Source organism: Salmo salar, chromosome ssa18 (genome assembly GCF_905237065.1).
Source record: "Salmo salar chromosome ssa18, Ssal_v3.1, whole genome shotgun sequence".
Classification (NCBI taxonomy): Eukaryota; Metazoa; Chordata; class Actinopteri; order Salmoniformes; family Salmonidae; genus Salmo; species Salmo salar.
The window spans coordinates 44466889-44478356 of NC_059459.1; the positions used below are offsets into that span (position 1 = coordinate 44466889).

At 43.5% G+C, this 11468-nt stretch overlaps 1 protein-coding gene across 1 annotated transcript in view; it reads left to right on the forward strand.

Moving 5' to 3' along the window:
• The window catches only part of si:zfos-911d5.4 (uncharacterized), a 31617-nt gene extending 20385 nt beyond the window's left edge, over positions 1–11232 (forward strand). Inside the window, exon 7 of the mRNA XM_045701181.1 lies at positions 9154–11232. Within this exon, the coding sequence (XP_045557137.1) occupies positions 9154–9321 (168 nt within the window). The 3' untranslated portion in view covers positions 9322–11232. The remainder of the gene's footprint in view (positions 1–9153) is intronic.
• The last annotated feature ends 236 nt before the right edge of the window (positions 11233–11468 follow it).

Consider the following 11468-nt stretch of genomic DNA (forward strand, 5'->3'; position numbering starts at 1 on the left):
CCTGTACTAAAAAGAGGATCCCATCACTCTATTTTCTCACGCAATTGCATAGCCTATAGAAATGTTGCGCAACATGAGCTCTCATGATGTTTGATTAGATTTTCTGCAACATTTTGCATTGATGTCAGAGATTAGAGAGACAATGGAGTGCTGAGTACCTGGCAGTTAGCAAGTTTGGTAGGCTACTAATGACCATCAGAGCTTGGAGAAGACTAATTACTGTGACTAAACGGACAGGTAATATTTGACTGCCTTGATGACTCGTGACCGCTGGTGTGGCGGTAATAGTCACCGCAACAGTCCTAGTCAAGGGTACACATTGATCATCGGTCCCACCATTCTGGACCCAGTGACATGACATTGATCATAGGTCCCACCATACTGGACCCAGTGACATGACGTTGATCCGGGGTCCCAACATACAGGGTCATGAACTTAATGCTTCCGTTACAGATGTAGCCTACACCTATCTCTAGAGCCACTGACCCGGGGACACACACGCTGTACGAGGCCCTTCCACTCGATACAGTCATCAGTCTCCAGTGGACCCTAGTCCTGCCCAGGGGGCCTCGCTGTGTTACAACGTATTATATTCCCAGCTAAATATCAGTAAATGGAGGCTGAATGGCCCTCATCATAAGGCAACCCACCTTACACACACCATCCATATCTCACAAAGAAACATGACACTCTTATGATGGATAATCCTAGAATGTATGCCGAGAGGAAGGCCTCGTGCCGTGTGTTACGCCTGTCTTGCTTACTGGGCATTGTGAGGTATCGGGGCTTTCTCTGCTCCACTAAGCGACTGGATGACAAGGCACCTCATTGTCACCTTGTTCCTGTCAGACTATACAGCGGTCAGGGTGGGGATCTAGTCCATGATGTTTCGCACAGCTGGTCTTGTTACAGAGAGACTTACTCAATTTCTTGCACGAGTAGAAATTTCCTATTTTGAAAATGTTCCATGATATTTTATTTATATACAGTACCAGTCAAATGTTTGGACACCTACTCATTCAAGGGTTTTTCTTTAGTTTTACTATTTTCTTCAATGTAGAATAATTGTGTGTGTCACACTCTCTCTCTGTCTCTGTGTGTGTATTAGATTTCTATAATATGAATAGCTTTTCCATTTGGAAACCTCCATGCTACCAATTTTAATTATGCAGTCGGTGTGTTCAGGCAGCACAGCTCTTAAATGTGGTTTGGACCAGCTGCTCAGGGTGGATAGAGTGGAAGTGAGAGACCCGGCGTCTCGCCAGACACGGGTGTGGGACCCGGCGTCTCGCCAGACATGGTGTCGGGTCTTTTTGTTACTAGTACTGTAAATACATAGCCATGGGCTCTGATACGACGCAACCTGCCATTTTTTATTTCACTGCTGTTTGGGTAGACGGAATAGATGCCACCAGGTTTGTTTATTAGAGCAGCCCGTAGCAAAACATTTTAAAGACACCTATGTACAACGGAAAACTAAAATACTAGGGAGGGATTATCCCTCCCTGTTTTCAGACGGTTTTCTTTACTCGACAACACTACCACAGTCGGTAAGGGATTCGGTGTATTTTTCTACGGCTCCATCTGTTCTGGTGAGGACATTGGGGAAGGCAGGGATCTATCAGACCCCAGAGGGGAGTATGATGGAGTGCAGCGGGCTGTAATTGATAAATGATGGTCTATATTCCTAGCCCGCTGTTCTCGGGTCGTGTGTGTGTCCTCTCACTCAGATGGCGTGGTACTGTTCGGGCTAGAGTAGAAGAGAGCGTTTTTGAAGGCAGTGCTTGTTGTCTTCACCTCTAGTTAAAAGTATGATGGTGCTGGCAGCTCTGCTTCCAGCTCCGAGGCAACTTTGCAGTATTTTTTTTTTTGTGTGTTTTATTTCTACAAGCGTTTCGCTACACCCGCAATAACATCTGCAAAATGTGTATGTGACAATAACATTTGGTTATGGCACATCTAGGTCTGCAATTAGTCATTTAGCAGACGCTCCGATTCAGAGCCACACAGTAGTTAGTATATTCAGATAGCTAGGTGGGACGACCACATATCACAGTAGTTAGTATATTCAGATAGCTAGGTGGGACGACCACATATCACAGTAGTTAGTATATTCAGATAGCTAGGTGGGACGACCACATATCACAGTAGTTAGTATATTCAGATAGCTAGGTGGGACGACCACATATATCACAGTAGTTAGTATATTCAGATAGCTAGGTGGGACGACCACATATCCTGACCTTGCACTTGAGTTTGTTCTTCACAGGAGACATTGCCTACCTACTCCTCGCTGTCCTTCCATTGGCCAGGTTCTACTGTATTCTCCCATCATGAGCATCCCAATGGGAGACTTTGGCTCAGGGAGCTGCAGACCAGAGAAACAGAGCTCTGTCATAAACCGGTCCTTAGAATCGGTCGGGGTCATGGCCAGTGACGTAGTGGTAGAATCGTCGGGGTCACGGCCAGTGACGTAGCGGTAGAATCTGTCAGGTCCTGGAGATTACAGCTGCCCTCGCTGTGGCGGTTACCTCAGGTTGTCTTCTGTTTTAAGTTTTGATAGCAGCCCAATTTTCTGCACTTTCCTAATTTGGAAAAGTTTTCTGAAGAATGTGTTTTTGTCCAGTAATAAAACGCAAAGCATTTTTCAACAGATGAAAAAATTGTGGTGGAAATTACCATAGTTCAGATTTTTAATTTTTTTTCCCTTCATAATTGGAATATAGCTCTTCAAAGAAAGCCAGCGATTTTAGATAATTATCCCCAGTGTGTATAGAAACCCCTTGCTGCAGAGTGTGTAGGAGTCCTCTGAGCTATGCAATTACACAAGACAAGTGCGGCAAAATCCCAGGTGTCCGTACTACACTATAGCAGTGTAGTACGCCGGCACTATACCCACTCACAGAGCACCAGACCAGTGATGAACGTTACCTTTTTTTTTTTATGTAACGGTGGCTAATTAAACTCTGTCGTTCTATTATCTCTGCTGAGCTCCAAGCCGCAGTGAAGAGTATGGTGGAGAGATCTCATGTCCGTCCGTATGAAGATATAACTCAATAGGCCTAGTGGATGTATTCATCTGTCTACTGTGTATTCAGTCCATCCCCCCTCCTCCTCCTTGTAGTACGATGCCATCATTCTCAAGCCCTCTTTTTGTTCATTGGGTGGAACATTAACATGTGGAAATCCATGTTTTATATTTAACACAATGGTTAGAAGAGGACGTCTACAGTTTTAATCAGAATTGACTAATATATTTGAATACATGTTTAAAAAAAAATAGCCCTCAATTCTCTTTACCTTTTTATTTAACTAGGCAAGTCAGTTAAGAACAAATTCTTGTTTTCAATGACGGCCTACTGGGGAACAGTGGGGTTAACTTCCTTGTTCAGGGGGCAGAATGACAGATTTTTACCTTGTTAGCTCAGGGATTTGATCTTGCATCCTTTCGGTTACTGGCCCAACGCTCTAACCACCTGCCCCCCCCCTCTAACCACTAGGCTACCTGCTGCCGCCCCCCCCCTCTAACCACTAGGCTACCTGCCGCCCCCCCTCTAACCACTAGGCTACCTGCCGCCCCGTTACATTTGTAATATAAAATAACACCAGTTCTTGTATTGGCTACTTTTCCAAGTAGTGTGCATGTATTTCTACCCAGACAACAAGTTCTCAGCTCTAAATGGTGTGTGTTGGTCTGTATCCTAGCCACTGTCCAGTGGCCTCAGGTCTGTATCATATCCTAGCTACTGTCCAGGGGCCACAGGTCTGTATCATATCCTAGCTACTGTCCAGGGGCCACAGGTCTGTGTCATATCCTAGCTACTGTCCAGGGGCCACAGGTCTGTGTCATATCCTAGCTACTGTCCAGGGGCCACAGGTCTGTGTCATATCCTAGCTACTGTCCAGGGGCCACAGGTCTGTATCCACTGTCCAAGGGCCACAGTCACATGGATATTAAAACACTCTGTGTATTGTAACGTTCTGTTATTGCTCTGAGTTGATGATGTCATCCCTGCAGTTGTTTCTCCATTGTCTGTCTATGCTGTCTGTAGTCCTAGGTTATGACTGGCTCCCAAATGGCACCCTATTACTTATGGGTCCGGGGTCAAAAGTAGTGCACTAAATAGGGAATAGGGTGTGGTGTGGGACACACAGCGTAGATTCTAATTCAAAACCCTGTTCCCATCTGTTATGGTTATGTTGAATCCCACATAAACCAGTTAGCAGACACTTTGACCCATTTTATTTTTTGTCTGTTGTCTTGATAATCAGCCTTTGATAATGCTCAGCATCAATATGCTCTTTTAAACCTCCATTTTGCTTTAGTTAATGGAGTCACAGAGGCGGTCAGTGAATGCTCTGGGGGTTAATGACATTAAGACATGTTTGTAAAGGGCTAAATTAAATCAGTCATAGATTGTAGCTCAGTCATGCCAGACAACCAGACAAACCCCATTTTGAAGAGCGAGAGAAGGAGATTCCTATTCTAACCTCCTCACAGCAAATGCACTTATGTTGTAGGGACATAAAGTAAGTGGGTCTGGGATATGAATGGAGCTAAATGGTTATTGGTGCTAGCTGGGGCTCTAATGGCTTCCGGCTAGTCCTGTTAGTTCATCCGTTTACACTGCTGCTACTCTCATATATACTGATGCCTAGTCACCTTACCCCTATACTTATCTACCTCTTATCCCTCCAGTATCCCTGTCACCTTATCCCTCCAGTATCCGTGTGTGTGTCATAAGTTTACGTGCACCTTAGCCAAATACGTTTACACTCAGTTTTTCATAATTTCTGACATTTTTAATCCTAGTAGAAATGCCCTGTCTTAGGTCAGTTAGGATCACCATTTTATTTTAAGAATGTGAGAATAATAGTAGAGAATTATTTATTTCAGCTTTTATTTCTTTCATCACATTCCCAGTGGGTCAGAAGTTTACATACACTCAATTAGTATTTTGTAGCAATGCCTTTAAATTGTTTAACGTGGGTCAAACGTTTCGGGGTGGCCTTCCACCCCGAAACGGGGGGGGGGAAGGGGCCTGTGTGTGAGCCTCCACTGAGAGCACAGAGCCCTGAGGGTAAAGGGTGGGAGTGGAGGGAGTCACACAAAAGAACTAACCATCTCCCTCACGTTATTTTCTGTCATGTTGACTTCATCCAGCCCTTAAGTCCCTCACATTTCAACAAGACAACTCCTTTTCTCTGTTCTTTTATTTACTGTCTGGTATTTCACAAGTCCCACCGTCGGTTCACCCCTTTTCAGAGCTGACCAGACAGCTCACTTTCCTTTGAGGGAAAGGACTTCTGTTGTAAAATGTCTGGCAGTGAACCATCTTCTCTGAATGGAGACTGGTGTCCCTGTGGTCTACCTGTAGGATTCTATAATCTGACCTTTGTTGTTCCTAAATCTATATCAAATGACATTGCTGCTGGGTCTTCTACCGTACTTCCCCTTCTCTTTGCTGAGGATACCAATTTGATTTTAAAATCATAATAATTTTGATTCACTAATTAATGAAGCCAACTCGGGTATGGACACTTTTCTGAATGGTCCAAAATACATTATCTTAAAAAAATTTGTATTCACTAGTAAAAAAATTAGAGCCAGAATCTCAGTTGGTGGGAATGAAATTTAAGATTCCTCAGAGCTGTAATTGATGAAACGTTGTCTAGGAAGGAACGTATTAATTTTGTCTGCAGCAAAGTGGTGAAATCTGTTCGTATCATCAGATGAGTGGTTTGGTTCATCAGGTTTGCTTCTCAACTCTACACTAGAGCTTCATTGACCCATCTCTCATTTTACTGTAATATTGTCTGGGCCAGTACATATGCCTCCTATCTACACAGATTACTCATCGTACAAAAGAAAAATGTGCAAGATTTGACGCCACTAATTACCTGGCGCCATCTGCATCTTTGTTTTCGAAACTCAATCTTGTCTATTTACAACATTAATGTGCACCATTATGTACTTTCATCTACAAATTCTCATATCTCCCAGACAGTTTACCTAAACCCTTCAATGGATTCTTCCAGGTTCATTCTGAAATCCATCTATATAAACACAAGACACGGTTATAACCTTCATCCTCCCCACTACCACACCTCATTATAGTCAATTCTCTATCAGATACAGGAGGTACCATACTCTGGAATTATCTCCACATTGCCAAAACATCATCCCTCAATAACTTTAAGCGAAGACTGGAGGCCAGCCTGATGAACCAAACTACTCAGTGGCTTTCTTGCTGAGCAGCCTTTCAGGTTATGTTGATATAGGACTTGTTTTACTGTGGATATAGATACGTTTGTACCTGTTTCCTCCAGCATCTTCACAAGGTCCTTTACTGTTCTGGGATTGATTTGCACTTTACACACAAGTACGTTCCTTTCTAGGAGACAGCTCGCGTCGTCTTCCTGAGCGGTATGACGGCTGCGTGGTCCCATGGTGTTTATACTTGCGTACTATTGTTTGTACAGATGAATGTGGTACCTTCAGGCATTTGGAAATTGCTCCCAAGGATGAACCAGACTTGTGGAGGTCTCCAATTTTTTTCTGAGGTCTTGGCTGATTTCTTTTGATTTTCCCATGATGTCAAGCAAAGAGGCACCGAGTTTGAAGGTAGGCCTAGAAATGCATCCACGGGGAGCTCCCAATAGGCTAACTGACATCATTTGAGTCAATCAGAAGCTTCTAAAGCCATGACATTTTCTGGAATTTTCCAAGCTGTTTAAAGGCAGTCAACTTGGTGTATGTAAACTTCTGACCCACTGGAATTGTGATGCAGTGAAATAATCTGTCTGTTAACAATTGTTGGAAAATTTGTGTCATGCACAAAGTAGATGTCCTAACCGACTTGCCAAAACTAGAGTTTGTTAACAAGAAATTTGGAACTGTGGAAACGGGAAAGGGTCTTGCCCAAAGTTGGAAGCACAGAATCGTCAAGAATGTCATTGTATGCTGTAGCGTTAAGATTTCTCTTCACTGGAACTAAGGGGCCCGAACCATGAAAAACAGCCCTAGACAATTATTCCTCCTCCTCCAAACTTTACAGTTGGCAATATGCATTGGTGCAGGTAGCGTTCTCCTGGCATCCGCCAAACCCAGATTCATCCGTCGGACTGCCAGATGGTGAAGCGTGACTCATCACTCCAGAGAACGCGTTTCCACTGCTCCAGAGTCCAATGGCGGCGAGCTTTACACCACTCCAGCCGACGCTTGGCGTCGCGCATGGTGATCTTAGGCTTGTGCGGCTGGTCGGCCATGGAAACCCATTTCACGAACGCTTCTTGTACTGGCGTTGCTTCCAGAGGCAGTTTGGAACTCTGTAGTGACTGTTGCAACAAAGGAAAGATTGTATGCACTTCAGCTCTCAGCGGCCCCATTATGTGAACTTGTATGGCCTACCACTTTGTGGTTGAGCCGTTGTTGCTCCTAGACGCTTCCACTTCACAATAACAGCACTTACCGTTGACCGTGGCAGCTCTAGCAGGGGGGGGAATATATATATACACATCACACACACAAATATGCTGATGGCTACGCTGTTCCACCGCCGCCGCATAGAGGGACTCCGTCACAATGGCTGCATACAGTGGGGGGGAAAAGTTTTTGATCCCCTGCTGTTTTTGTACGTTTGCCCACTGACAAATAAATGATCAGTCTATCATTTTAATGGTAGGTTTATTTGAACAGTGAGAGACAGAATAACAACAAAATGCATGTTAAATTATTTGCATTTTAATGAGGGATATAAGTATTTTATTCCTCTGCAAAACATGACTTAGTACTTGGTGGCAAAACCCTTGTTGGCAATCAGAGGTCAGACGTTTCTTGTAGTTGGCCACCAGGTTTGCACACATCTCAGGAGGGATTTTGTCCCACTCCTCTTTGCAGATCTTCTCCAAGTCATTAAGGTTTCGAGGCTGATGTTTGGCAACTCGAACCTTCAGTTCCCTCCACAGATTTTCTATGGGATTAAGGTCTGGAGACTGGCTAGGCCACTCTAGGACCTTAATGTGCTTCTTCTTGAGCCACTCCTTTGTTGCCTTGGCCGTGTGTTTTGGATCATTGTCATGCTGGAATACCCATCCACGACCCATTTTCAATGCCCTGGCTGAGGGAAGGAGGTTCTCACCTAAGATTTGACAGTACATGGCCCCGTCAAATGATGCGGGGAAGTTGTCCTGTCCCCTTAGCAGAAAAACACCCCCAAAGCATAATGTTTCCACCTCCATGTTTGACGGTGGAGATGGTGTTCTTGGGGTCACAGGCAGCATTCCTCCTCCAAACACGGCAAGTTGAGGGCCAGAGTGAACAGAATGCAGTACAACAGGGCTTTGATTCAAACTGATAGCGAGATATGGTCATTTTTCCTGATTGAGCAGTCATATAGAATTTAGTGCGTGAATGGGATCTCCTCCACCAAGGCCTTTTGAAGCCACAATGTCTGTAACCTACCATCTGAGTCCTGGCCCAGTGATTTGTTTCCTCCTTTCCTCTGCTTCCTGCCAGTCCCCTCCCAGACAGGAAGCAACAGCTTGTCAATATAGCTAGAGGTCAGAGGTGTCTGTAGAGGTATAGACCTGAGATCAGTCCCCACTGACCCCAGAGAGAGCGGTTCCAGAAGGTCAGAGACGCCTCCAAGCCAGACTGACCACCATAACTTTTTAAAACAAACAGAACTTTTTTTATATAAGAAATTTATTTAGAAAATTGTATTAGTTTGAAATTAGATGGGGAGCTTTACATGTGGAGGACCACTGTGTTTGTATGTTCCCGCTCAGCCCAGTCAAAACTGTTCGCTGCTCTGGCACCCCAATGGTGGAACAAGCTCCCTCACGACACCAGGACAGCGGAGTCAATCACCACTTTCCGTAGACACCTGAAACCCCACCTCTTTAAGGAATACCTGGGATAGGATATAGTAATCCTTCTAACCCCCCCCAAAAAAAAGCTATAGATGTACTATTGTAAAGTGGTTGTTCCACTGGATATCATAAGGTGAATGCACCAATTTGTAAGTCGCTCTGGATAAGAGCGTCTGCTAAATGACGTAAATGTATGTAAATAAAGATACAATAAATAAGATTTCTCTCCTAACCGAAAGGTGACTACTTATCTCACATCTCCTCTGTCGTCCCCTGTAGGTAACGGTGAAGATGTATCGACGTGGAGCTCCAGGCTGGCTGGGAAAGCCCCTGACGTCCACCAGCACCATCCCTCACAACACGCACGTCATCTTCAGGATCAACGGAGAGGAAACGGATGCCAGGATCCCTGCTAACGCCATCCAAAGCATTACACTCAGCATATGACCTTTTAACCCTGGTTACGGCCCACCAGGTACCCTATATAGTACACTACTTTTAGTGCGCTGGTATATGGAATAGGGTGCCATATTTTGGGATACATCACAGACAGTGGATCTGTATGAGAAACTAGCCTGTTCTCCACAGTCTGCAGGTTTTAGGTGTGTGTGTGTGTGCAGTTTTCTAAACTACCAGGTTGGGTATCTGTTGAATCAGTCACTATTTAAACTAATTTACCCAACTCGTTATTTGGGCCCTTTAAGACCAGAAGGGCAAAAGAAGTCAAGGGGATTGTTGATAACTGAAGGACCCTGTAGTGAGGCTTCAGGGATCTCCTTCTATACTAGCTATCACACAACAATGAAAAAAAAATATATATATATATATCTGCTGTTTTTAGTTATTTATAAGAGTACCTTTTTAGCACATAGATCACTTAGTTGTGCTCCACAGCATCCTGCAGGCTACCAAAACGTCCCTTAACCACAGCTACGCAGCATCCTGCAGGCTACTAAACGTCCCTTAACCACAGCTACAAAGCATCCTGCAGGCTACCAAACGTCCCTTAACCACAGCTACACTTGTCACCCTGTAAGTCAAACCATTGTTATGCTGAAAATCTGTTTCATAATCAGCACTTAGCCTAATGTAAACTCTCCCGTTCGCAAACCGACTCGACTCGCCTTGTTTCATCCGCAGTGGCCTGTCATACTCAACGACAATATTATGTTAATGAAGATGGTTCAGAACAATTAGCCTGATTAACTTCCTGTTTTTGAATGATAATTCTAGTGTTTGGCCCCTGCCACTAACGTAGACATTAACTAGCTGTTATGTCGGTCGGTTTGATTGTCACCACTACATGGTTCAGCTGCGGAGTGTCTACCAAACGTGCTAATTGTTAGTTAAAAACCGCTGGCCCCTTAGTGTTAACGAGGGCTGGGGAAGGTACCTGCATTACTGGCTGTATTGGTTGGATGGCGTGTGATAAGGTCTGTTTTTCCTGAGTTTCTGTACGTTTTTCTTATTAATATCCTCTTCTCTCTGGCAAGATGATCTTCCAAGAGCTCACGTGTTCAGACCAAACCTGGGTTCAAATACTATTTAAAATCATTTTCAATAATTTAGCTGTGCTTTATTGAGCATGCCTGTTTCAATAGAAAAGTCCCAAAAGTACAAACCTGGCACTCCAGGCAGGCTTAAGCAAATGCTTGAAGTATTTGAAAGATTGCATATATATAATACCTACTCTCTATTCTCAGTGAAACCGTGGTTGCCTTGGGGCAGCCATTTTTCCAAGACATTGTTCATTGTTTTTTTTGTTTTTTTTCCTATGGGTGTGCATTCAAAATGGATGTATATGTGTTTATATGTAACTATACCCATGTCTTACGTTCTGAACGTGTTTATATGCAACTATACCCATGTCTTACGTTCTGAACGTGTTTATATGCAACTATACCCATGTCTTACGTTCTGAACGTGTTTATATGCAACTATACCCATGTCTTACGTTCTGAACGTGTCGTTGGACTTGATATGTGCTCTCCTACTCAATGGTTTGTTCTCAGGAAAATGTATCTTTTTGAGACCACTATGCTCCAACTAGTTTTACAAAGACGGTAGGCCTGCTGTGGGACTCTAAAAGTAGATCTACAGTAGGCCTGCTGTGGGACTCTAAAAGTAGATCTACAGTAGGTTTACGGATTATACTGAACATTTTAAAACAAGTCTTGACAATACTACAAGCAACTATACCATTTGTATTCAAAGGCATAATTAAGCCATACTCTGCATGCTTATTTTACCATTTATATATAATTTTTTAATAGAGATCTTTAGTGATTTATTAAATGAGCTATTCAAATGTTTGTACTACTTGATGTTTTTAAAAATAAAATGGTGTCAAAAATCTAATCTTGATAGTGTACTTGTTGTGTATCCTGAAGTCTCTCTCGGTACATGCACATCTCTCTGCACTCATCACAACTACACTGAACAAAATGTATAAAACGCAACATGTAAAGTGTTGGTCCCATGTTTCATGAGCTGAAATAAAAGATCGCAGAAATGTTCCAGATGTACAAAAAGCTTATTTCTCTCAAATGTTCTGCACAAATTTGTTTACGTCCCTGTTAGTGAGCATTTCTCCT